General features: G+C 43.5%; 2 protein-coding genes across 3 annotated transcripts; one reads left to right on the top strand and one right to left on the bottom strand.

Annotated features, from left to right (window-relative positions):
- Positions 1–40: 40 nt before the first annotated feature.
- urb2 (URB2 ribosome biogenesis homolog) lies at positions 41–15,784 on the bottom strand. Of its 2 annotated transcripts, XM_076110291.1 has the most exons (13): positions 14,280–15,782; positions 13,622–13,777; positions 13,056–13,232; positions 12,736–12,863; positions 11,692–11,964; positions 11,402–11,540; positions 8,813–11,273; positions 8,354–8,514; positions 8,036–8,146; positions 6,200–6,442; positions 4,110–4,206; positions 3,450–3,577; positions 41–974 (listed from the first exon to the last, which is right to left on the bottom strand). In XM_076110291.1, the coding sequence occupies exons 2-13, from the start codon at positions 13,745–13,747 to the stop codon at positions 777–779; spliced, it is 4,242 nt and encodes a 1,413-aa protein (XP_075966406.1). In that variant the 5' UTR covers positions 13,748–13,777; positions 14,280–15,782; the 3' UTR covers positions 41–776. The 2 variants fall into 2 exon arrangements, with proteins under 2 accessions (XP_075966406.1, XP_075966405.1); XM_076110290.1 differs by having other exon boundaries at positions 11,692–12,863; positions 14,280–15,784.
- Positions 14,613–25,292, top strand: abcb10 (ATP-binding cassette, sub-family B (MDR/TAP), member 10). The gene is made up of 14 exons (XM_076110292.1): positions 14,613–15,551; positions 16,939–17,145; positions 17,811–18,013; positions 18,692–18,826; positions 19,642–19,788; positions 20,360–20,495; positions 20,735–20,830; positions 21,034–21,243; positions 21,350–21,429; positions 21,536–21,716; positions 22,114–22,157; positions 22,345–22,379; positions 22,515–22,573; positions 22,679–25,292. The coding sequence occupies exons 1-14, from the start codon at positions 15,110–15,112 to the stop codon at positions 22,870–22,872; spliced, it is 2,169 nt and encodes a 722-aa protein (XP_075966407.1). The 5' UTR covers positions 14,613–15,109; the 3' UTR covers positions 22,873–25,292.
- Positions 25,293–25,736: the final 444 nt, after the last annotated feature.

Genomic DNA, 25,736 nt, shown 5'->3' with positions numbered 1-25,736 from the left:
TCACAGTTCCTCTCTGCAAATAAACACGCTTGAGACGGCATTGAATTTCAAATGATCTGTTAAATGTTTATGTTTGGATAAAAAAGACAGACAGCAATAAACAAAGCATAATTCACAGATATCCATATTTTCTTTAACAATTCAATGAAATGAAACCATCTTTAAATTCTAAAACGTTTCACACATGTATCATGGATGCAGTGAGAGGTCATTCTGAGGTCCTCTAGTTAGCTGCTGTTCCTCCAGTCAGCCATGTGCTGCATGTTGAAGGTACAAGGTGTAACCAAAGAGATCCACCTGAAGATTACTGTGTGTTTGCAGACAACAAATATGAATTAACCAGTGACTGATTATCAGGCAGTGATGCATGTGGGTCTGGTTAAAACAAACCAAGGGCCATTTTGGAGCAATTTTGGCTGCCTCAATTTTAGCTATTTTCAGCTTTATGTATTCAAAACGTCAAATAAGTGAGGGTACAAACAACATTATACTTTGAGATGCCGCTGTTTATTGATTATTGTATTGTGTTTATGTGCAGAATTCAAAGCAACTGTACAATTTCCCAATTTTAACAACAAGGACAACTGTGTTTAAACTCTGTGGACATCATAAGGTATCCACAAGCTGCCATGTCTGATTTCACAATATTCATCCCATACCAGGATTTCATCCCATTCAAAAGCAGAAATTGAATATAAACAAAGTCTTTCCATAGCAAGAAAGTTTATCCTAATAGAATCAAATTGAAATCTAAAATAAATGCCGAGCGTGCTTGTTCAAACGGTGTACTTGTCCTCTCCCTGCCTCTGTGCTTTGTGGTAGTGGGTGTAGCTGCTGTACAGCTCATTGAACACCTCTCTGACTCCCATCTGCAGTCCGGCCGTCAGAAACTTGATATCCTGCTCCACACAGAGGTCCAGTATCCGGTAGATGCCCTCAGTCAGATGCAGCTTAACGTCTGGTCGCAGAGTAACCTGAAGAGGCCGAAGGGAAGAAGAGAGCCGAGGAGACAAATGAAGAAAAGACAAGAGTTTAAAGGATGAGGTCAAACAATGTTCATATCTACTTCCTGAATAAAACCTTTGTTTCGCCATCAATAGGTTTGGTTACACCAGGCAGCAATGACCCGTCCTATTTCACTCACACAGCGACTCATCTCGTCCACATTTTCCTCATGCACTTTAAGATCACACGTCTTTTCTCTTTCTTAGTTGATCACTGGGAACATGATTACTGTACGTCTACATACAGCCAGAGGGACAGCCTGAGGCAAACCCATCAAGCCACAAATTATGTGCCACAATAGTTGAATATTAATTTAAGTCTCGCATCCAGCTTCATAAGCGTGGGTCTCAATTTGAGTGGCATCAAAGCGCAGACAACATCATCTATCCTGGCAAAACGTTCATTCAAATGTTAAGAGCAGGACTCCGAAGGGACGAGACTGATGATCAATTAATTACTCCTGTTTGGAGCAGGAACATCAAATATTTAACGAGGCAAATGGAGACGACGGCTGGTTATAAAGAACTGGTCCATGAACTTGGATTTTAAAAAACACCCTAAAGAGGATCAATAAAATATCATAACTTTATTGTCGAGGTGCTCATTTTCATCCTTCTGTACTCTAGATGTGGTATTGAGTTTATAGTCACATTCACTCTTCTTGTTCTCGACTGTTGCTCTGAACTAAACTGAACGGTTTCATTTTTAAAACATGTTGAGGTTCAGAAAATGTTCAAACACTTCAATTCTACCTGTGTGACAGAAGCAACAACAACCAACACAGGGCCCGTCTTGCTGTCTTTCTCCTCCAACAACAACAACCGTGTGCACACACACACACACACAAAATATCTTCGTGCTCAGTGAACCCTGCATAACAAGCCAGGAGAACATTCAACAGTGTCTGGTTATTCCTCCCTGTTACTTCATACCCACAGGTGGTACACACCTGAAGGCTTGTACAGTGGGCTGAACCACGGTCCTCAGATCTTTGACATGAATCATTATGAAAGATGACTTACACTCTGACTGTACCTGTTAAATCATTAGATAAGACCACGCTCACCCGATTACAGGCTTCAAATTAAGAAGAAAACAACCTGCGATGGGTTTTCTGCAAACAAAGCTAACCTATCACATGTCATGTGGCGCAGCGGTCTGCCAGAGTTACGGTTAGAAACACGCCAACTGTCTAGATCTCTGGTGTCGGTATCGTACCCGGATCTGGATTCTGTGATGCCTGAAGAGAACCAGAGTCCAGCAGCAGCAGCACGCTGATAGCCGGTTATATTTCGGGTCTGAGGTCCTAGTAGGACTAAGAGGCACCTGGAAGCTGATGAGTCACTGTCTCCTCTCACATCCAAACTTTAATCCAAACACTTTAACACTTGTTTGACTAACTTTAAGTGAGTTTTATGTCCTCTGTAGCCCACTCCTCTCTGATTGAGGCCAGCAGCTCGGAGCTACATTATGTGTACAAGAAGAAGAATTGGTGGAATAAAAATGACAATATCTCTGATTATGGTGCATCAATTCTGAACGCTCTCTCTTTAAATTGTGCCCAATGCTAAATCAGTAGAGTACTCTTTCGATAGGGTTTTTAAATAGAATAGCAAGTCCAACTTTAAACAAATCCCTAAATTCACAAACTCCACCAGCATAAAAACTGTTTTTCTAACTGCAGTCTAATAACACCTGGCTGCTGCACAGACAGTTCAGGCTAAGAGCCATGAGAAACAGCGCCGACACAGAGACGGCTAAATTACCTCTGACTTACAAAGAGGTCTATATCTTTGAAGCACAATAGAAATCCAATTTTAGGATAATTAGATGACTCATACAGAGCTCAAAAGGATCCCGAACACCTCTTCCTCACAGTTTCTGTCTGTCTCTCTGTCCATCTTCCCGCCTGTCTGTCTGTCTGGATGAGCACTTTCATGTCTTCCTCTCAATGTGGAAACTGCCGAGTCAGGTTGGCGTCATGTTAAATACAGTCTGGTAGCAGACAGGAGCCACGTTCACCGACCAGACGTGACTCACTGCTCTGTGGGAACATCCAGCCTAAAGCACACGGAGTTACAGTAATCCTGGACCCGTTCATTCAGATTTGTGAACATTCACAATCTGGCCAATGGAAATAAACCTCCCATCTCTGCCTCTGAGCGTCAGCGTCTCTCGTCACTCCGCTCGGCTGAATCTCGCCAGCTCAACACGCACATCCAGACAAACTGTGCTGGATCAAAGGATCAGCTGAGATCCTGCTGCCTCATTCATACATGCATGTGCGTGCGTGCGTGCGTGCGTGCGTGCGTGCGTGTGTCACCCACAGCTGTGGAAAGTCAGCGGGGATGACAGAAGGGTTTGGATGAGGAACCGTGTTGACTCTGTATGATACAGTGACTGTGTGTGTGTGTGTGTGTGTGTGCGTGCGTGTGTGTGTGTACCTTCTGCAGCTCTGTGACATACTGAGCCACCATGAAGGCCGACAGTGTGGTGAAGCTCTCGGCTGTAGCAGCAATGTGAGAGTACATCCTCTCTATCAACCTGGAGCACTGGAGATAAACGTCCCCGTCTGGACGTCAAAGAAAACAGATTGATGTTAAAAAAAAGTTTGTCAATTTAGATATCACCCCCAGGTGTACATGAGGGATTATAGCCTGGACTTTGTTTCTTGGTCTCGTTGCTAAAAGAGAAGACTGATTGGCTTGTTATTATCATTTTTGTGTTGACTAAGTAGAGATTTATGCAACAGATGTCTGCAGTTTACAGTGGGTTTAGACTGAAAAGACTGCGACCGTTTCAACATTTGTCTATTTCTGGAAGCCTGCTGCTGTTGACTGAGTATCAGAAACTGCCAACAGTTGCATACCAGTTACAGTTACAGGAAAAAAGGTAGAAAGACTTAATAAAGCAACAAACTGACTTTCCAATTCATTTGTATAAATTCAATTTGTTACAGAGGGGCATCAAACCACAAGCCAGACCCAGATCAAACAGTATATGTTAGTACGTTTTGAGAGAGTGTTTCTCTCCAAACCAACATTGTTTTCTCCACATTCATTCATGGTAATATAACGAGTCTATAATGAGTCTGTACGGGTTACCTGTGTCACTGTCTCCTCTCTGCCGACCCTCCTGCATGATGGACGCCACCAGACGATAGAAGACATTTAAGAATGACGGAGCTGCGTTCAACATCACCTGGACACCAGAGAGGTATACATGCAACACATTTATACAGTAAAACATTTGTAGTAGAATTGTGTAGAATAAACCACTCTTGTGCTAAAGAGTTGTTAGAGATAACCACTGGAGCAAGTTTATGTTTGGAAAAACCTCAACTATATGGAGGGATGGATACATCCGACTGACTTTACAGTATGACTTCACATTCACATGAATCCCACTCTGCCAGACCAACTTCTCATATCGTCGCTCTGTAGTATTTTACACCCTCATGACTTCACTTTGTGTTGTAGAGGAGATTTGATTATTTAAAAACAACTAATATGTCGGTTAGATTACAGGGAAACGTGTAGAAAATTGTGCAGAAGACGAGCAGAACATTTCCACTTAACATAATGGCACAGCCTTCAAAAACACTTTGCAACGTCAGCAAACTGCATCGTTTTCACTGCTCGAGTCATAACCGAGCAGCCATAAACCTACAGTCCAATAAATGACTGAGGTAAAAGTCGGATTCCCACAAGAGCTACGTTTGCATTTCTGTCCACACCTCTCTCTCTCTTTGTTCTCTATTCAAGGCCTACAGCGGAGGGATGGAGAGAGAGAATATAAACGAGGGGAGATGATGTCACAGCTCTAATTGGAGCTCGGTAATAGTTTCCATTGACTTAAACCAGATTCATGCCAACCACCATTGCATGCCAGCTCCCCTACCTCTCTTCTCTTCTCCTCTCCTCCCTCCCCTCTGTCCTATCACTCCTTTCTCCAGCTTACTCCCCTCTTTTCTACTTTCTCCAGAAACTTCCCTTGTGCATCGCATTCAAATCACATCTCGTCTTTTGCTCTCCGGCTACTGCTTTTCCCCCTCAACTCTCTATCATTTGCTTTTATTCCCCTCTCTTCCTCTATAAATGTCCCCTCCTCCTAACTTTTATCTCCCCCCCTCCCTGTCTGCTCTCCTTTACCGCAGTCTTTTGTCCTCACAAACATCTGATATCAGTTAGCTGATTCTTGCCCCGTTTGATTCAATGCAGCTGCTCCGCTTCAGTCGCATTATGTCATTGTTTGTGAACCAAAAGAACAGTCAACATTTTTAAAAAGCAAGTAACGAAAAAATGATCACATTAACGTCCATCATAACATAAATGCAACTCGTAAACCGAGCAAAGGTTTGTGTGTGGGCTGGAATGTGGATTTAAATCTTTTACATTTCTAGTGAAGTCTCTCTCTATAAAGAAAAAGGGTTTTTTTGGGTGCTATGCGAGCACTTCCAGTAAAAGCTGAGAATTTGGACTTCATAAGGTTTTCGTGCAGCTGCAGCATGACTCTAGTGATTTGCAGTATCCTTTATTTAAAAGAGACATTCCTCTGAGGCATCCTGTGAGCTCAGTTTAAAACCACATTTTCTTCAAAGCAGGTATTCAATTCAGCAGCTTTGAGCTGTAATGAAGAGTTACGTTTGGTTTCATAAGTGTGTGTGTGTGTGTGTGTGTGTGTGTGTGTACAGGATACATTTCCACTGTCAACAATGATCCTTTCAACTCAATAGATGTTTTATTCACATCTTTACTACACAGAGCACCATCTTTTAAGGCATTATCTTTGACTGATGGACTACATCACACAGAAAGGTGTTTTTCAGCCAACCCTCAACGATATAAATGGAAATGGGTGGGACATAAAAGTAGAAACATCTCTCAGTTCGACACAGCATCACAAACTGACCATACAGTTGAACCAACACCTCTCTAAAGCAGTTTCAACAAACAGTGAACATTAAAACCTTCATGAAGGTGTGTTACAGGACTGCTGGATTACACCGCAGTAGTTTGAGCCAAGTGTAGATATGTGCCATCGTTCTTCTAAACGGTCTCTCTGTCCTCTGTAATGCTCTCGAACACACTCACGGCTACACGGTGCATATTATATTCATTCATCTTATGTCACTTCCTCTCACTTTGCTTCCTCACCCATTCCCTCCCTCCCTCCATTCACCCCCTCTTCATACCTGAGGATGACACTGGATGATGGCGAACAGCGCCTCATGAACCGCCAGGAACGCCGATTGGTAGACGGTTGGGGTCAAGTGGTGGAGGGGCACCAACTGCAGCGCTCCAAGGACCAATATGACGTGGTGAGGGTTGGTGATGAGCCCCTCCCCCTGGCGCAGCAGTGATGTCATTGACGTCACCGTAGGAACAGTAAAGGTAAGGGTCAACGAGACGTCCTGAGCGGACGATTTTACAAGGAACTGTAACACAGAGAGAGAGATATATGCACACAGAAAGAGTTAGAAGAGGGAGACATGTTCAGACACAACTAGGAGAGAAAGTAGCTGCAAATGCAGACACAACATGTCAGGGATGTAAAGCTTTCTAAAAGTAATTAATATCAAATTCAATATGAAAACGTGTCTGTCTGTCTGTCTGTCCATGGCTAATCTTGCATACTACTGGAAGCATTAGCCTAATATTTTTCTGGGCTGTATGCTCAAGGGCCTAACGTGGTTACACTGATTCACAATTTTTGAAAAACCTGTTTTATTGACTGTTTTATACAGCCATTAACTGCTGACTCCTCACTCCTCTTAACCGGCAGATGGAGGCTGCAAGTGAACGACAACGGCTTTAGTTTGGATTCTTGTTCCTGCTACAGATTATGAATGGTTCCTGTCCAGACGCCAAGGTATATCCAGTAGTATTAATTCATTCAATCAAACACTACAGCAGGTAGAGGGGACTTTACTGGTTTGGGTATTGCACTTATATATATATGTATATTCTACTGTTCGAATATCAATATTTAACAACAAATACTTAAATGTAAATTATCTAAGACGTTTAAATGGGTCTTCTCTCACACCGTCTGAAGAGAAGAGTGCGGAAGTAATATAGAAATATTACATCAGACAGATGACAAACATATGGACATAGTGAGTGTGGGCAATACAGACAGAACAGCATGGTTAGCATATTACTGTCTGTGTGTGTGTGTGTGTGTGTGTGTGTGTGTGTTGTCTGTCTGCTCCACCCAGCAGCAGGCCTGATGGAAAACACATTGACTAAAAAGAGCCTCAGTGGAAATGACAATGAACAGGCACTCTAACGAAAGCAGCAAACTGAGAGTGACTGCTGAGTCACTCACGACGGCTGTAATATGTACTTCCAGCACACTGTCACTACAATGATTGCTGTTGTGAGGACATACTGTAAAACACTCAGCGCGTTACTGTCCCCTGCTTGTCTCAACAGTGCTGTGCAAGTCATACGGAGAATGTCTGCTTTATGATTTACCTTTTGTCTTCACGTGGAAGAAATAATCACAAGATTATTAAAATGTAAACTTCTACCCAACAAGTGCACTATTCAGTCAATTCAATCCCTTTTCTCTAAAACTGACTAAAACATGCACAGCCTCAAAAAAGTGTGTTTTACAAACATTACCGCAGTACATCCTCATTTCAGTGATTTAAAACTTGATATGTTACGACGTGTTATGGTCTGTATTTGGGGGCATTTAGTCAGCGCAACATCTCACACACATGTACCAACACAACACTGTTTGAAGTATTTTAGGTTGGCGGGCAGCTCCTCCTGTCGGGTTGGCAGAGAAACTGCGATCATGAAATATAATTTCCTTCCTTAAGTTTGGACATTTTCAAACAATGTTGAACATTCAGCATGTATGTTATGAGGTTTGTATACAGTCAAACAATCCCTGATGCCAACAACAAATTTCCCAAACCTTTGTTCAAGTGCATGTATGTGTGCTTGTCTTGTATGTGTGTATATGCCCACTGAAGCAAATCATTTCATGTGTGTGTGCGTGTGTGTGTGTTTCTCACCACCATAGCAGATATAATCTGTGGTGCAATGAGCCACAGAGCTTTAGTGCAGGGCTCAGGTAACTGACAACAAGACAGCAGCTTCGTGATGATTGCTGCAGATAGCACCTCCTGGAGAACAGCAGAAGAAGAGGGAGGTATTCAATGTCACAGCAAATGTGATTAATTGTGAAAAAAAACAAGGCAGAACTTCCCACCCATCAAATAAGAGAGCTGCTCATGTGAAACATTGTAATAACATCCCTGAATGAAATTAAATTTAAATCAATGAACCGGTATTTAAACATCAGACAACAAGTCATCAGAATTGAGCCTCACCCTGTAGTTCCCTGCCCTCAGCTTGCCAGTGACCAGTCCCTCTCTGATCAGCAGCAGCAGCAGGTTGAATCGTCCTGTAGTACTTTTCTCCACCAGGTGGCGTAGCAGCTCCTGCACAGCTGGCTCCAGCTCACAAACATCACTCTCAGAAAGCCAAGAAGCTGAAAGCAAAAGTGAAAATGTGTCACATTCAGGATGACTCAAATCTCTGTCCAATAAGATCAACAACAAGACTTTTGTTTGATTTTCTTTCGTTTTTTGTGAAATATTAAATCTCCTTTTGAAAATAACTAAATAGACTATTTGAACATGAACACTTATTATCCGAAACAGCTGACATGGAATAAACCAGATAAAATCAGTTGTAAACTTATGTCAATATGTGCAACATACAGAGGTAATTAATGGAAGAAAAACCCTGACTGATAGCACAGGTGAATGACATGTGTGTCCATGTACCTGCCAGCAGTCTGTGCACATTCTGCAGTATCTGCATGTACAGCTCATCCAAATCCTTTCCTTCCTTCTTCTCCTTTCCTTGCTCCTCCTCCCTCTCTCCTCCCGTCCTCTCCACTGCTTTGTAGAAAGCGGACAGGAAATGGAGCGAGGAAACCAGGAAGTCCAACGGCCTGTGGGCACAACTTATTTCTTTGAAGATCTGGCGGCAGAAGCCCTGATAGAGGGTCATGTGACTCAGGGTGAGCCGGGTGTTGTTCTCGTTCTCATCGTCCACTGAATGTGTGGAAAGTTCACAGTGCAACATGACAGTGACGACTTCCACCACAAAGGCTTGACCGAGGATGCTGGCCGGTTGGATGACTGACTGACTGACGGTTTGGGGCTTTAGGACGGACTCAACAGCCGGTCCCAGTGAAGCAGTTGTTCTTGTGAGCATCCGAGTCAAAGTTTGGTCCATTGGTTTACTTCTCCCCAGGTGAGAGGCCATTGCCTGTGAGAAAGAGGTCAGCGATGCCAGCAGGAGATGAACAGACAAAATAGACGCTCCTGGATCTGGTTTATCTGAACTGGACGCCACAATTTGCACGTTTGACATTTCCATACTGGTAAGGTAGGAGGCAAACTGGTCTAGGTTGAGTCGAACACTGCTATTTCTGACTATAATCAATTGGACCAAAGACCTGATGAAGCTCTGCACTGCTTTGATCAAATCCAACCATTGAGAGCTCCCTGTGGCTTGAAATCGTCCATTGTTGCTATGCCAGAGGAGAGAGGACACGGAAGCCTGCAGCAGAGTACCACCGTAGATGAGCTTCAAAACACTTTGGAAGTTTCTACCCTCCAGGAGACAAGTCATAACCCTGAGCAGCTTCAGCAGGAAGAGGACATCATCTCCAGATCCAGGAGCGTCCACCTGGTCTAGCTGACTAGAGGTGGAGGTGAGCATGAAGAAGAGGAGGAGGAAAATAGAGGAGAAATCCTCAGAGTTCATCCCATCTGGGTTAAGGTTTGTTAAGACTTGGAGTATGTCCACCAGGTCTTTGCTCTGTGTGTCAGTCAGCAATACGAACACCTCTCCAGTCTTTGAGGATGCCAATATATCCTCAACTATAGCCTCTCTGTGTGCGGACACTCCTTTCTCCGGAAATTTCAGCAGCGTAGGACAAACCTTGGTTACATGAGCTGCCTTGAGAACGCTGATGATCCTTTGTGTGAGGGAACACATTGTGGCAGAGAACACTGAAGGCAACTCAGCAAGAACGGGGCTTTGGAGAAGTTGTGAAGATACGAGAGAGAAAGTGAGACAGCCGGGCTGCGGTTCCTTCCCTCGGCCCGTCTGTCTGCTGAGCAGTGAATTGACAAGCATGTCTGCCACGCAGCCCACATCCTCTCCGCTCAGGTGGGGAGCAATCAAAGGCAAATTGGACGTGACAAGATACCAGTGTGCTACATGGTAGGAGCCGGCGTTCACACTCGCTATCTGCCCGTCCCATACCTGCTCTCCATCCACACTCGCCTCCAACTCGGATTTAGCCAAAATAAACTGGGCCGCGGTGTTCAGCTGTGCTGCAGTGCTGGGTTCAGAGAGTAAGGAGGTGTCCAACAAGACTTTCTTCATCTGTTGCAAAGTGAGGAGTTTGAGCAGCAAACAGCTCATGGGTCTGCGAGACGGCTGTAGACGTGCTGGAACAATCTCCCCAGATAGGAGACTGATTATATGGGTTAGGGCTGGAGCACCGCCTTCAGTCTCACTCGCTGGTGCTGTCTGGAGAGATGTGTATTTGCTGCAGTGGATACTAAAGAGCGTGTCCACTTCCACCCAGGTGTACCTGAGGAGGAGAGCGGCCTCCTGAATCTTCTGTTCCCACAGTGCGACCTCCTCCGACTCTTTGAGGTCCACAGTATTTTTGCCTTTCCTTGGTGTCCCTTTAACTGAACTGACATTTGCTTTTCCAGCCTTCTTTTCTGTTAACAACAGATGCAGTAACTCCTTGGCTACCTGTTGCATCACCTCCATCAATCCCTGACTCTGCCTGACTATAGGAAGAGGAGAGGCACTGTCCAGTGTCTTCAGACTAAACAAGACAACATGAAGCAGGTGGCTGAGGGAGAATAGCTTCATAGATGCATCCTCTCTCTCTAGGTCCACCTTTATTTCTTTATTCTCCCCTTTATCATTTCCTCCCCCGTCGATCTCCATCTTCTCCTCTCTGTCCTCCCTCACCAGGCCAGGTAGTATATATCCCCTGATGCTCTCCAGCACTGATGAGCAGATCTCTAGGCCCTGGGAAGCGGGAGTGTCCAGAAGACAAGTCCTGAGCGAGGCGGAGACGCTCTCAGACAGCAGAAGAGGTCGTAGGTCATCCAGCGCTGGCTGACAGATCACAGAGAGGAGCTCAGAGAAGAGGCGAGGCAGCTGACGGAGCTTAGTGTAGGTCTGGAGGAGACTGCACACCATGATCTGTTGGGAAACAAACATTTTGTCTCAGTCAAAACTAACTTCCTCCACATTTTAAATTATTTATTAAGTATTTAATTCAGTCGATTTATTTCTAAATACAGAACGCAATTTAGGATTTAAATCAAGACCTGTCTGGCCCGTTGCACTCGTGCGTCCATGCATTCAGAATGAACCCAGGCTGACGATAACAGCTGGTCCAGGTCTGGTTCCAGAATCAGATGGTTGAGACTCAACAGCGTCCTTAAACAGCGGTACCACGCTGGGATGCTGAAGGACAAGACAGGAAACATATTCACTGTATGACCAACAAATAGATTACACAAAAAAAACACTTAAAAGGATTCAGAATGTAAAAAGAAATGTAACAGACAATGAAAAATACATCAAGGAGTATATATATATTTCTTTCTTTTTTTACCTTGGCTGGGCCTGGTTGAACAGCATTTGTTCCAAAGCTCTGTAAAATTTGAGTTGGACCTCTTCGTGTCTGATCCTGTCTGCTGCTACATTGTAAATGTCCGCTGACAGCGCCTGGCTGAGCAGGGACTCCACAGCCAGCAGAGCCAGGCTCCAGCTCTCTGGGGAACAGAGTGGGGGAGACTTCTGCCCAGCGGACACAGAGACCGGCTGCTCTGCGTCGGCAGGTGAGAGTGACCGTCCATCAAGACATACTTCCAAGGCCGGGACCAACCTGGTGAGGAAATAAAAACACAGCATCCTGTGGGCCTCCTCACTTCCTCTCCCTTTTGCATAGCTCTCCAGAAAGAACTTAAACAGCAAAGGCAATGTGTTTGACTTCACAGCGTAGTGCAGAAGCGGCTCACAGTAGCCCCGAGCACTCAGTTTGGAAAGTATGGCACTGACTGGCTTCAAGGGGCCTTTAGCCCCTCCAGGACCACGTTTCCCAGAATCCTCTTTGGATGGAAGGAGCTCCTCCTTGTACGAGGTTAGGTGCTCAGAGGGAAACAGAGCTAACTGAAGGATGGAGTCTATTTTGACACGGATGTCTCTGGACAGCTGCTGACGGAGGTGCAGATGTGTGTGAGAGGGTGCAAATTCCCCAGAGGTCAGCAGGTGTCTGAGTAGTATTAAAGGTTGGATCAGCTGGTTGGTTACCATAGTAAAGACTCTGTTAGGATTGGCTTGTTGTCGCTGAACTGACAAATAACACGACAGCACCTGGAGCAACACCTCAAACAAATGAGCTGAACGGATGTTTTCCTTTGGCTTTGGAGGGGACTTATTAGCCTCCAACTCTGGCTGATCTGGAGAACTTTCAATGATCGGCTCAATTTGGGAACTGTCCAAATCGCTAGCAGGCTGAGGTTGAAGACACTCGGTCATCACCTCATCTTGAGATGTAACGGACTCAGTCATAGGGGGTTCTGTGAGCAATGGCTGTTGTAGCTCACGGCAGGCCAGAGTGCAGAGCTTAGCCAGGAGATCGACAATGAGTTCATACTTGGTGGTGAAGACGGATGAGAGCGCCGGAGAAGAGAGAAGGCCCTGACACACACTGAGTATGGTGGACGCACACACCATAGACTCAGGGCCAACACGTGCACACTCCTGGAGACGCTCCAGCAGCAGCTAGAGGTATACAGAGAGAAGAGGTGTCAGAAAAACCTTCAAATATCAACGTCAACGCACCCTCTTTGTAGAGTATGAATGTACTACAGCCAAAGTACTGGTCCAATGTGAGATAATCACAAAAAGAAAAAAACTGTGTACTGTGTACTCTACTTTTATGGTGGTGTTTTTATTCAAATATTGCCTGCACACCTGTGCCATGTTGAGCCTCAGGCTGACGGTTTTGCCCTGCTTGAGAAGAGAGTGGAGCTTTCGGCTGTGAAGCAGATCGTCCAGATAGAACCACAGTCCTTCCAGAACATTCTGGGAAAACTCCACCTTCTGACTGTACCGGCCTGTCAGGGCGTGAGTGCACCAGTCCAACAGCACCTACAGTGGAAGAGGGTCAAGACAGACATGACAAGTGGTAGATATGTATATGCTGCTCTGAAATTCATTTAAAATATATTTTCCTATTCCAGAAATGACACAGATCTCAAATGAACAAACAACAATCAACTAGTGGAAAAGACCAAAGACCAAACTTAAGAGTAAGTTTGGTCTTAAAAAAATCAAGTTACATGCACTAAGATTGATGCAACTACAAGTCTGTGATGTAAGTAAGAATTACTAATAACTGTGCTCAAATTAATAAAAAAGGCTTTAATTGGGTAGAAAAAGTGTTGGACACATAATATCTACAGACTACGTTAATGAAATAATCAACAAGACTATTGTCTGCAAACACAAACATCCTGTTACACAACTTCAGCGTTTACCTGTTCCTTGTTAGGCAGCAAGCACTGATTGGAGACCCAGGCAAAACGTGCCAGCTTTAACTTGTCCTCCCACGGAGTCTGAGGACTCTTCAGCTTCAGATGGATACCTGAGTACATGGCAGCCATCGCTGCAGCCGGTGATACTGCTGCACGAGCCTGAAGAGAGGGGATGGAGAAGAGGTGACACAACACCGGGGCAAAGGTGAAAATGGATCTTATCTGCCCTAATTAAGTAATTATTATTAATACAGTTATTGTTATTATAAAGTGTCGGTGAGTATTAACTTTATTTAACAGCGATAAACTACATGGGTAAGACTAGAGAAGAGGGTACGGGAATGTATATTCGTATAACAATGGACATTGGAGGTGTTTACATTTAAATGCATGTGCAAACACCCACCCAAGACTGTAAAGAATACTATAACGTTACCCTGAATACCCGGCTTTAATAAAAGCGTGAAAAGAAAAACGTGCTTAGCTAACGTCAACTAACGTGGGCTACATAGGTTAGCATGTTCTTGCTATACTTAAAGTAACGTAAGCTAATACTGGAGCTTTTTATTGTCTACACGCAAGCAACACATCCCTGATAGCCACTGCTCCTTGTTTAAGGGTAGTTACATACACGTGTGTAAACTTAGTTTATTAGACTTACGACTTTTTAACCCGCACGTGCCTCCTGTTTTCAGATGTGGACGAACTTTCAACTTTCACCCTGGCCGGTCAGACAGAAGCAATCGAGAGACGATCTAATGTATCGGCTTTTCGTCAAATAAATGAAAATGCAGTTTGTCGGGAATTGTTTTTATTCTGTTCTTGTGTCTGTATGCACTAAATACAAACATTATTATACTTTTTTTTCCTTTGGGGACAAAGTGAATGATACATTTTGTTTTATAACCTTTCGCAACTCATCCACTAAAGACATCTTCTGGCTTCGTAATGACGATCTGGGGTTGTTTGGTCATGCCTGGGGAAAGTTTGCTTACATCGTCAGCCATTGAATCCTCCCGTGGAGAAGAGGAATCGTGTGTAACGTTACATGAGAACGAAACCAGGGTCACCTTTCTTGTTTTTACCCTTTTCACTCTTTCCAGAGAGTGAGACGGTGGAATCGTCAGAGCGGATTTGGTGTCAGTCGGTCTTCGGGGAGCTTATGTTTCCACTTCACCCTTCTGCCAACCAAATATCCAGCGACAGATGACAGTGACAGACAGGGTGTTGTTAGCTGTTCAGTGATAAGAGAAACTGGGCGAAGGCGGCTGTCACTCGCAGATAAAACCGATATTAACGGTCTAAACTCAACAATGTAGCGGCAAGAAGCTGCACAGCTGCTCCACCATGGATACGGTGTGTTGACCCACCGGTTGAAGGGCTACAATGTTCAGTTCACACTTTAACGTGACTGAATCTTACTGACCACCGAGGACGATACTTGTATTTCTTTGACTTTTTTGTTGAGCTAGTATCAACAATTGAACTCGGATGATGCGACTCTTAGTTCGCTTGTCGAGGTGCTCACACGGTGTGCGCGTGTCCAAACTCGAGCCAACACAGCCGAGGATGTTGTGTCTGGAGCACCGCCTGACTCTCTCAGCCACCCTCCGGAGGGTCAAGTCATCGGGCCATCCGACACCCGGCTTCCTTCTCTCCTCTTCCGGGCCCCTCGTGTCTGTCTCGCCCTGCGGTCCACTCAGAGGTCTCTCCATACTCTGTTCACACACGCCGACGGGCCGAGCACGGACACTCACATACACATCTGTTGCCTTTGCCACCTCGTCAGCCGCCTCTACACCTACACCTACACCAGCCGGATCAGTGAAGACCCAGGCGGACACGGAGAGCGGCCAAACACCGAGCACGGTCCCCCTGGATGATGTTAAAAGGATTTGGCAACTCGCTCAACCGGAGAGATGGAGACTGGCAGGTAAAGTATATATATATATATATATATATATATATCTCAGTGGCGGGCCTGCAATGCCTTCTCTGCTGGCCTAAACAGAATCACAAAACTATATATATTTAAAAAAATAAAATAAAATCTATTTAATAATTTTTCTTAAATACACTACATGTATTATAATTTCTAAAAATATTTTTCGAATTATCTTATTTTCTCATTGCACAGCTACTGTCTTCCTCAGTTGCTCTGCTTCCGGTGCAGCTTGTTTTAAATAGAGATTTTATCCAATCAGATTTCAACTCTGTGTCTCTAGGTAAGAAGAGAGGCCCGATGCCTGCAGCCAGTGCAGATTAAAGTAAATGGGGACGATATTGTTGATTGTCATAGTGTTCAACCAATCAGATCTTTAGTTTGACATGTTGGGCGTATTCTTTGACGTATCAGAGCCTGCGCGCCGGCCTATAATGACGTCAGCATTACATGCCGCCAGTGTCCGTGTGTAGCTTTCCCGCGAGGTACAGAGTGTGCTGTGATTGGTCAGTGGGCGAGCACGTGACTATCGTGAAACGAAACTTAACATCCAGCTGATGGGTAGTGAATCACATCACGTGATATATATATATATATATATATATATATATATATATATATATATATATATATATATATATATATATATATATATATATATATATATATATATATATACACAGACAGACAGACAGAGCACCTTTACATGTACCTGTCCCACCATATCCATGAGAAAATAAGGTCTGTCCATCCACAGCACATTTCCATTAAGGTATATTGCCTTTAGATGTATCCCTGATAAGATGATCACAAAAGGTCTCAAAACGTTAAATTGTGTTTTTTCCATTGTAGGAAAATGTTTAAATGTTACACGTACTGTAGTCAGTCCAATAAAGATTTTGGAACTTTAATCTAGTCTGCGGATACTTTTCCTTCAATTGATCCATTTTCTTGCATCTCGCCTCATTATTAGAGAGAACCTTCTGCAGCATCAGGAAACAGGAACAACTGGATTATTTCTGCGTGTTCCAGCTGGTCATGTTTATGAACAGTTTCTTATTGTATAACGAAGTTATAAATCACTAGATAAAAGTAAAAATGTAAGAGACATGTAGACTTTGTACTTTTGACACTGGGATGCATGCAGCCATGTTTTCTTAGTTTTCCTTATCAGTCACTACAAGCCTCTCTCCCATATGTGTCTTAACTGGGTTGCATTGTTCATGGCTATTTTAAAGTACTTTGTCTTTCATAACCTCTTGAAAATATGATGCTAAAACTTCCTTTCATAAATTGTAGCCCTGGGTTTTCGCTTTCCACAATCATTTGTTTAAATTTCTGTTTTCTGTTTTTCTGTCTGTTCCTGTTTCCACATCAGCTGCTCTGGGCTTCCTGACTGTCTCCAGTGGAGTCACCATGTCGGCTCCCTTCCTGCTGGGTAAAGTGATTGACACCATTTACGCCACAGGAACAGACACAGAGACAATGACAGCCTCCCTGACATCATTATGTATCATGCTGATGGGGGTGTTCCTGTGTGGGGGGGCAGCCAACGCTGCCAGAGTCTACCTCATGCAGACCTCAGGTGAGATGAAGCCACACAGGCATCATATACACAAAAAGGATCACTACACTGTACACACAGTCTTATATTTTAGTACTAAATATTCAGAAAGACTGGGGAACATGTTCCAGAGAGTTGGATGATAATATCAATACCACTCTTGTTAGATATGAAGCTTGAGCCAAGAGATGGTTTGTTTAGCTTAGCATAAAAAAACTGGAGTCAGGGGAAACCGCTCGCCTGGATCTTCACCTAGCAGCACCTCTGAGACAACATCTATGTTTGTGTACAGATCAAAATCACAGGATGTTAATTAGTAAATGAGCCGTAGAGATGCAGGTTGGGTCTATTGTTGAACTTTGGACAAAGTCTGTCTCCGTGTCTTTGAGATACACTAGGCTAACTGCCTGCTGGCTCTATCGCTCTTCTCATCCAACTCTTTTTATCCTTTACAAAATGACAAATATAATGACAGATGCCCATCACAAGTTAACAAAGCCTAAAGTAATGTGTTCAAAAATAGTATTAAATATGTGCAACTATCCACATTTGTCAAGCTGTAACCAACAACACAATTTGTTTTTGAAAGACTTGCAAAAGATGGAATTTATTCATTTTGTGATGATGAACTGAAAGTGTCATTGCAACAGTCTCTTTTCTCTATCTTAAGTCTTTTGTCTCTTCAGGCCAACAGATTGTCCGTAATCTCCGAGCCTCCCTCTTCTCCTCCATCCTCACACAGGAAGTGGCATTTTTTGACAGGAATAGGACCGGCGAGCTCATCAACCGCCTCTCTGCTGACACGGCCGTGGTGGGCCACTCCATCACCGACAACCTGTCGGATGGACTGAGAGCCGTCGCCCAGGCAGGTGCTGGTGTCAGCATGATGGTGAGTCCGTCCCTCAGAGCGGTTTGAATGAGGATTCAACAGGTTTCCTTCATGATGCATTTATGAATGAAATACTCTTAGGTGTGTCACAATTATTGCAAACACTCAGTCAGTCTGACTTTTAATAGCACCAGTAAGGCATGTGCGTGTGTGTGTGTGGGAGGGAATTCAGTTCAAGGAAGTAGTTTGGATTTCCTTGCCATCCTTTGTTTGCTCTTTCCATTCTGTTGTGAGCTGGTATGTGAGCTGCACTCTGCTGTTTATAAACTGTTTGGGGAACAGGTTTACGATATTCATGAAGAGTAGGTTCTGTTGAACGACTTCCGAAGCTGTGTGTGTTCACAGCTGTTAATCTAAATGACATTCATCTGACTGCATTCTGTCACCACTCTCAACCTTTTGTCTAATTTATTTCATAGAGCAGAGATTTGTTGACCTTTAACTTCCTTCCCGCTGTATTTTCTCAGAAAAACATAATGCATGCTCAAGACAACCAATCTGTCCTTTACAAGGAAGTGAAATGATTCACGGGTGTAATGAACGTACAAGTGAATGGAAGTCATTGCTGTAATTACTGTCGTGTGGTTTCAACATTCTTTTGTCTCCCTCCCCCCTCTCTTTGCAACCATTTTATTTCCATTAACTGCTGTTTTTTCCCTTCTCTCTCTGCTCTTATAGTTCTACATCTCTCCCAGTCTTGCGAGCTTTGTGTTGCTGATTGTTCCTCCTCTGACCGGTCTGGCTATAGTCTATGGCCGATACCTTCGCTCCATCTCCAAATGCACACAGGACGCACTCGCTCAAGCCACACAGGTACAGCGCACAGAAACACACAGATAAACAAGTGTAACGGGAAGGTACGGAGGACAGAAATTAGTGGCGGCGCAGGAATCACAGGCAGAGTCAGTTCTGCAGGTTTTTAATTAAACAAACCTCAATAAACACAAAACAACAGAAAACGTGTCTCAGTCCAGAGCTCGATCAGTTAACTATACAAACTAAACTATATCAGCCGGGCCGACTTACCGGGCTTAATCTTCTTCATCCCGAGGAGAAAACATTCTTCTCCTCTCTGCTCCGTTTCCCTCCTTGCCTTTTGTTCCCCTCCCTGATGAGGAGATCAGGATCAGGTGTGTCTCTTCCCACATCTGATCTCAATGCTCTCCTGAAGGAGTGGGTGGAGCCTTCAGGCTGGAATGTAGATGCCAGCCACTACCCTGCCCCTCAGGCCCCTACACAAGTCAAACGGTTTGAACGTTGTGTAATACTTTTTTATATTTATTTGGTTCATAATCATGTTGTTGGCGGTAAGATGCCAGACGATCATCAGCGGGAATTGATAAGACATTGTTTGAGGATGTGGTTATTAACACGAGGAAGCTGTGATGAAACATGATTGCAAATTTAATATGTGAATAAACTCAGTGTCTTTGGCTTTTATATGATTTTAGTGAAGCTCAATACTGAAGATGGCAGTTTATATTATTGGTTAGTGAAGCAAACTATGTTTATCTGATACAAATGCTGCACTGCCTGTGATAGCTTAATAAAATGTGTCAGAGTAAATTTGTTATGTGATCTGATTTACAATAGATAAAGTTGTAATCAAATGGTTTGCATGTGTGTAGTTGGCAGAGGAGCGTATTAGCAACATGCGGACGGTCAGGGCTTTCGGTAAAGAGCTGTCAGAAGTCAACATGTACACACAGAAGACAGACGTGGTCTTCAGCCTGGCCAAGAAGGAGGCTGCACTACGAGCTGGCTTCTTTGGAGTGGTAAGTGTGTGTGTGTGTGTGTGTGTGTGTGTGTGTGTGTGTGTGTGTGTGTGTGTGTGTCGTCAGTGAAGCAAACCAAACCCACAGTTAGGAGACTAAACATTGCACAGAGGCTTCTGCTTTTTTGCCCTGTTTTGTCACAACACCACAGTACCTGACATCCCTATGACGAATGTTTCACCGAAAAAAAGTGTTCAGAGAATAAATTACCCCATCTGTGCGCTCTAAAAGGCGGAGACAGTGTTGAAACAACTTGGATTACAGCTCTTAAACAAGTCTTTTCTTTTCATATCTTTAACACTTGAACTTTTGTGTGTATTTTTCATACGTTAAGTTGAAATATAATATAGTGCAATTCATCAGAACTACAAACTACAGCCTTTAAAACGACCAGAAAATTGAATCAACACCATATACTGGATGAGAAAGTATCAAGTCGTTCAGATGTCAAGAGCAGGTTCTCAAATGGGCTGTAATCGGTGTAATCAGTTCAGTGTAGTCAGGCAGTAGCAGTGAAGCCAGATGTTGTGGTAATCGAATAACCAAGGGTGTGTGTTTCTGTGTGTTTCAGACTGGTCTCAGTGGGAACATCATGATCCTGGCAGTGCTGTACAAAGGAGGCCTCTTGATGGCCTGCCAGCACATGACGGTGGGAGAGCTCTCGTCGTTCCTCATGTACACCTTCTGGGTGGGCATCAGCATTGCAGGTAATATACATGCGTGTGCTCTTTCCTAGTATTTGTGTGTGTGTGTGTGTGTGTGTGTGTGTGTGTGTGTGTGTGTGTGTGTGTGTGTGTGTGTGTGTGTGTGTGTGTGTGTGTGTGTGTGTGTGTGTGTGTGTGTGTGTGTGTGTGTGTGTGTGTGTGTGTGTGTGTGTGTGTGTGTGTGTGTGTGTGTGTGTGTCCCAGATGGCTTAAGTCTCTGTGTTTTTCTGCTTGACGTGTAGGTCTGAGTTCATTCTACTCTGAGCTGATGAAGGGCTTTGGAGCAGGAGCCAGACTGTGGGAGCTGCTGGACAGAAAGCCTGAGTTTCCTCTAAATGGTCAGTAGCACACACACACACACACACACAGATAGTAGACTACTACCTCACTACTTCATTGAGGATGTAGTAAATAATCTAGTACTGTTTTTTTCTTTATTTGCTTGTTTATTTATTTTCTTACCCTTGTTTACTCTATTGAAACCAATCAAGCAGTTAAGTTAAATAATGCGTCTATCTTTGTGTCCCCCCCCCCTCCACAGAAGGCCTCGTGCTTCCTCCAGACCAGCTGAAGGGCCGGTTGGAGTTCTCTGATGTCTCCTTTGCCTATCCGACCCGTAGCGACGCTCTTATTTTCCGGAACCTCAGTCTGCTGGTCCCAGCTGGTACCATCATGGCTGTGGTGGGACCTAGTGGCTCTGGAAAGTCCACCCTGGTCTCTCTGCTGCTCAGGCTGTACGATCCCGAAGCTGGTGAGAGCGAGCTTGTTGTGTCTAACACTTAATCGGGCACAACCTTAAGAGTACGAGCCTCTGTCAGATGGCTGTCTTACCTCTAAGAATGAACTCCTTTCTGCAGGTATCATCACTATAGATGGTCATGACATCAGAGATCTGAATCCCTATTGGCTCAGGAGTCACATAGGAACGGTCAGCCAGGTAATGAGTTAATCTTTCCCTTGTTTACGTTCCTGTACGACAGATCTCGTAGCACGCACAAAGTCCTGAGCAGACAATCAATATTGTCTTCCCACCTCTCTCCCAGGAGCCAGTGCTGTTTTCTTGCTCTATAAGAGATAATATTGCATACGGCGCAGTGGACCCAGACGCTGTCACCACAGAGGACATCTACAAAGCAGCCAGAGTGGCCAACGCCTTTAGTTTTGTCCAGGATTTTCCTCAGGGCTTTGACACTGTGGTGGGGGAGAAAGGAGTGCTGCTGTCAGGTGAGGAAAGGACAGGCTGGGACACGATCACAACATCTACTTCACTGTGGAAGCAAGAAAGCAGTCAGCAGGGTTGATGATACTGAGGGTGATATTCGTTTTATATGAGCCGTGACACATTTTCATCTGGTAATCACTCTCATATGGTTGTAAATATGTTATTCCTTTTAAGTAAGAACATTCAAGACATTTACTTTCGGTCTCGATTGCATTTTTGAGAGACAACACCGCTTGCTGTTTCCAAAGATGTTCGAACAAGTATTTTGTATTTAGCGTGTTTTCATACTTTGTCAAGGAACAACTCCGTTAACTCTCATGGCTCCGTGCCTACAGGAGAGACTTGGGTCTATTTGGACGTATAGTCTGTACACGGTTAACTTGTGTGTTTGTTCCTCAGGTGGTCAGAAGCAGAGGATAGCGATAGCCAGAGCTCTGCTCAAGGTGAGTGCAACAACATGGTCATTTTACAGTTTATCCACACATGACATTTGGGATCTGTTAACCAGGACTGGCTTTTCCTGTCAATTTACAGACTGTTAACCAGGATCTACACTTCAGTCTCAGCTTTCCTTATTTCTGTGAAACCTGATGTAGTTTGTATAACACTACTTGTGTTCTCTCTCCACAGGATCCTAAGATCCTGCTGTTAGACGAGGCTACCAGGTGAGAAAGACTGAGACTAAAGAGTTGTTGTTGAAATCAGCTCACAAAACAGCTTTACTTACAATACCTTTACTGTGTTTATCCTTTTGGCTTTTATATTGTTGAAGAAAACCCTCAATAACCTTCTGTCATTAGTGCGCTGGATGCTGAGAATGAGTTCCTGGTCCAGGAGGCCTTGGAGCGTCTGATGGAAGGTACACATCTCTGTCTTCATTTCAGGATAAAGCTTTAATACTGGTGCACCGATGCCACTCTTTGTTTCTCTTGACTTCTTATTGCCTCTCTCACCCAATCAACAGGGAGGACAGTCGTGATCATCGCTCACCGCCTGTCCACCATCCAGAATGCGAACGCCGTTGCTGTGCTGGACCAGCAGCGTATTGCTGAGTGTGGCCAGCACACTGAGCTGCTAGGCAACAGGCAAGGACTGTTCAGAAAGCTGATGGAGAAACAGGCGTTTCTACAAGATGAGCAGAGACGAGCCCTTCGCTGAGAGGACCGGGGGTAAAGACGAGTGGATGAGGAGGATATCGGGATGGGAGGTCAGTGCCTGGGAAGAAGTGACTTTGCTCCAGAGGTGTGGCAGCAGAGGGGGGGGGAGAAGACGTAAAGATGGAAACAAGCTGAAAGAAAGCAGAGCTTTCTACAGGACTACAGACGGACACTAGAGGAGGGGAATGTAAAAAGGGGTTTCCTTAAATGCTGCCACAACATGAAGAGCCATTTGGACATGAGACACACGGTGGAATCCACAGCAAAGACCTAAGAACTGAAACATGGATGGAGAGTTCAGAGAGATTTTTAAAATATCTAATTCAACACTGCAACGGTCTGAATGAGAGTGAAAAGGATAAATGATGAAGATACACAGGAAGCTCATAGCCTACATGTCATTTTTTTAAACCACTGTCGCTACCATAGTTTTAGTGCGGATGACTTTCATTCTTTGTCGTCTGTTATCATGTCATGATTTTCTTAACAAAAACAGACAAACAAGCACTTCAGTGTCATGTGTAAAAAACTGCTAAATGTGTATTTGTATCGACGTAATATTGATTTTTAAAACTTGAAGCTTACATGCAGAGCCTTTTTACAGTCTCTTTTTTAGTTTAAAGAAGCCAAAGGAAGCCGCTGTTTGTGTTGGGACTGAACACTGAGGACATAAATGAACGTATGCCATGGAAAATATTAGTGATCCTGTGAGTCACAGCCAAGGCGCTACACATCTAAAAACAACATTATTTGGTCTCAGTTCAACATATTTCAGTGGGATATGTTTAGATTCAATTATTTTTACTTGCTTTGCCCAGAAACTGCTAAACCTCCATCGACCTCTATATGTCAAACAGGATAGATTGTGCACAGTTACTTGGGAGAGTGGCTTGAGGTCTGCTCAACAGCCTCTTTTCTGGTAGATGTTCTGCTGCTCTCGGGGAGGACGGGCGCAGAAGACAAGTCATCGAAGTCAGACGTGGTCTTTTATCTTGTCTTGTAATCCCAGTCGACTGTCTTGGTCTAATCTATAAATGGTGTAAAAACTTTTTTTTTAAAAAGCAACTTTACTACTTCCTGACTGTAAGCTGCTGACCACTGTGTCCGTCAGTGTGTCACATGACCGTCTCTCCCAGGCTCTGTTCACTGCTCGTTGTTTACAGGATGTGCACTTGGCCTCCAATACATTCTATGTAAACAGCTGTAAAACCAAGTAGATGTAGAGCCAGCTGAATAGTATAGCTGGCTTAAAGGGTCTGACTCAGAAGTGAATATTTGCATGTGAGAAGCCCTCTTCACTCCGTACATCTCTGGGACTGTAGATCGGACTGTTTTTAGAACCGCTTGTGAGGAACGACGAGATGAGAAGCTCTAAGAAACATTGATACACAGCTCAGGTTATGTATTTACAAGTGATCACATATCATTTGAGTCAGTCTCTTTCCAAAACTGTGTTTCCTATATTTGTATTGTCTATTTCTAAAACAGAGGTCAGATAGTATGATGGAGGAGCTTTCTGTCACATTAATTAGATCTAATTATTGCAAAAATGGTTTATTAATACATTATTTAACTAGGAAGACTAGTTTTTTCTTTGCCCATTCGACTAAAAAATGACAAGATGGCAAACCTGAGTGCATTTCTCTGAAGGCTTATGCTAGATTTATTTTAATTTCATGTTTTTGACCGTAATTTAACTATTGTGATAACTATTGTGGTTAACTCTTCATTCACAGTTTGAAGGCAGTGATGCACATGCGGCCTGTTACAGAAATCTGAATTAATCTTTGTGATACTTAAACGAGATTAATGAATACAACATTGGTCATTGGTAGTTATAATGTTGTCTGTGTACAACAGTAATCACTTGCTGGTTGTAAACATTTAGAGGTTCTATGTATTTATCACAGGGTGTAGACTGTACGGCAGCAACACGTGAGCTCTGTTCTCTCTGTTATGAGTTCATGATGGAATGTTTTCATGTTCTTTGTTTTCTGTTTTGCTTCTTGTTATTTTCCCAGAAAAGGCCAGTGGTTCTTAACTCGCAACAGATTTTCATTTTCATCTTCATTTCAAAGTTAAATGTTATTTTAATATGATGCCTTGAACATCTCATGTCCAGACTTGTGTTGTGGTTCCTGTGTGAAAGAGCGTTGGTGATATTACCAAACCCCGCCATTCAAATTACATAGAAAGAATTCATGTTTTGTAAAAAAAAATAAAAAATAAAAAATAAAAAACTCCTCACCACTCACTCTGTAAAGTAAACACTGAAGGTTTGTGTGTTAATGATGGATCCATGTCATAAATAATATGACCTAAATGATGTATGAAAGATTTTTTTATTATTATTTTTGTGTTTGCTAAGTTATTAGCAAATTACTTCTATGTAAAGGTAAATAAAGTGAGACATTAATAGTTTGTATTTGTGGGAAGTTATTTTTTATGTGGAAGTTTGTTTGTTGAGTTTTGGTCTGTGTCGGCTCATAAAGTGTACACTAGTATTACAACGGAACATATTCCAATGACTAATATAATGTGGATTTTAATTAGGGAAGTTCCAAGGGGTTACGTAGAGCCATACAATATTTTATTTTGTATATTTTAAAAAGATCAACATTCACCGACAGAGACACTAAAAATGATGGAAAGAGGAGACACACGTATGACCCATCTTCTGCTCACTGTAGACTTTTATTTCCTAGCTAGCACCAGATCACATTTCCTCATTCAACTTGACGTTTTCATTCACTGTACCAGTGTGTTTTTGTCTCAGAGTTAACTGTGTGTTTCCATGCGGTGTGTCAGGCTGTCAGTAGGTGGCGCTGTTGCTTCATACTTTGAGCTACAGGCTCAGGAGTGTTA

This window comes from Anarhichas minor, unplaced genomic scaffold, assembly GCF_050575085.1.
Source record: "Anarhichas minor isolate MPS153535 unplaced genomic scaffold, ASM5057508v1 ptg000042l, whole genome shotgun sequence".
Lineage (NCBI taxonomy): Eukaryota > Metazoa > Chordata > Actinopteri > Perciformes > Anarhichadidae > Anarhichas > Anarhichas minor.
Note: the sequence above shows the minus strand (reverse complement) of the source record. Positions and strands in the feature narration are given on the sequence as shown.

Bases quoted from the DNA above. Each gene is read 5' to 3' on its own strand.
- urb2 (XM_076110290.1), bottom strand. From the start codon at position 13,747: ATGGCTGCCATGTACTCAGGTATCCATCTGAAGCTGAAGAGTCCTCAG. The intron at 11,541-11,691 runs GTAAAAAAAGAA...CTTGTCCTTCAG, and splicing joins TTCAACCAGGCCCAGCCAAG to CATCCCAGCGTGGTACCGCT. The intron at 11,274-11,401 runs GTCTTGATTTAA...GTTTCCCAACAG, and splicing joins GAGTGCAACGGGCCAGACAG to ATCATGGTGTGCAGTCTCCT.
- abcb10 (XM_076110292.1), top strand. From the start codon at position 15,110: ATGATGCGACTCTTAGTTCGCTTGTCGAGGTGCTCACACGGTGTGCGC. The intron at 20,496-20,734 runs GTAATATACATG...CTTGACGTGTAG, and splicing joins GGTGGGCATCAGCATTGCAG to GTCTGAGTTCATTCTACTCT. The intron at 22,158-22,344 runs GTGAGTGCAACA...CTCTCTCCACAG, and splicing joins TAGCCAGAGCTCTGCTCAAG to GATCCTAAGATCCTGCTGTT.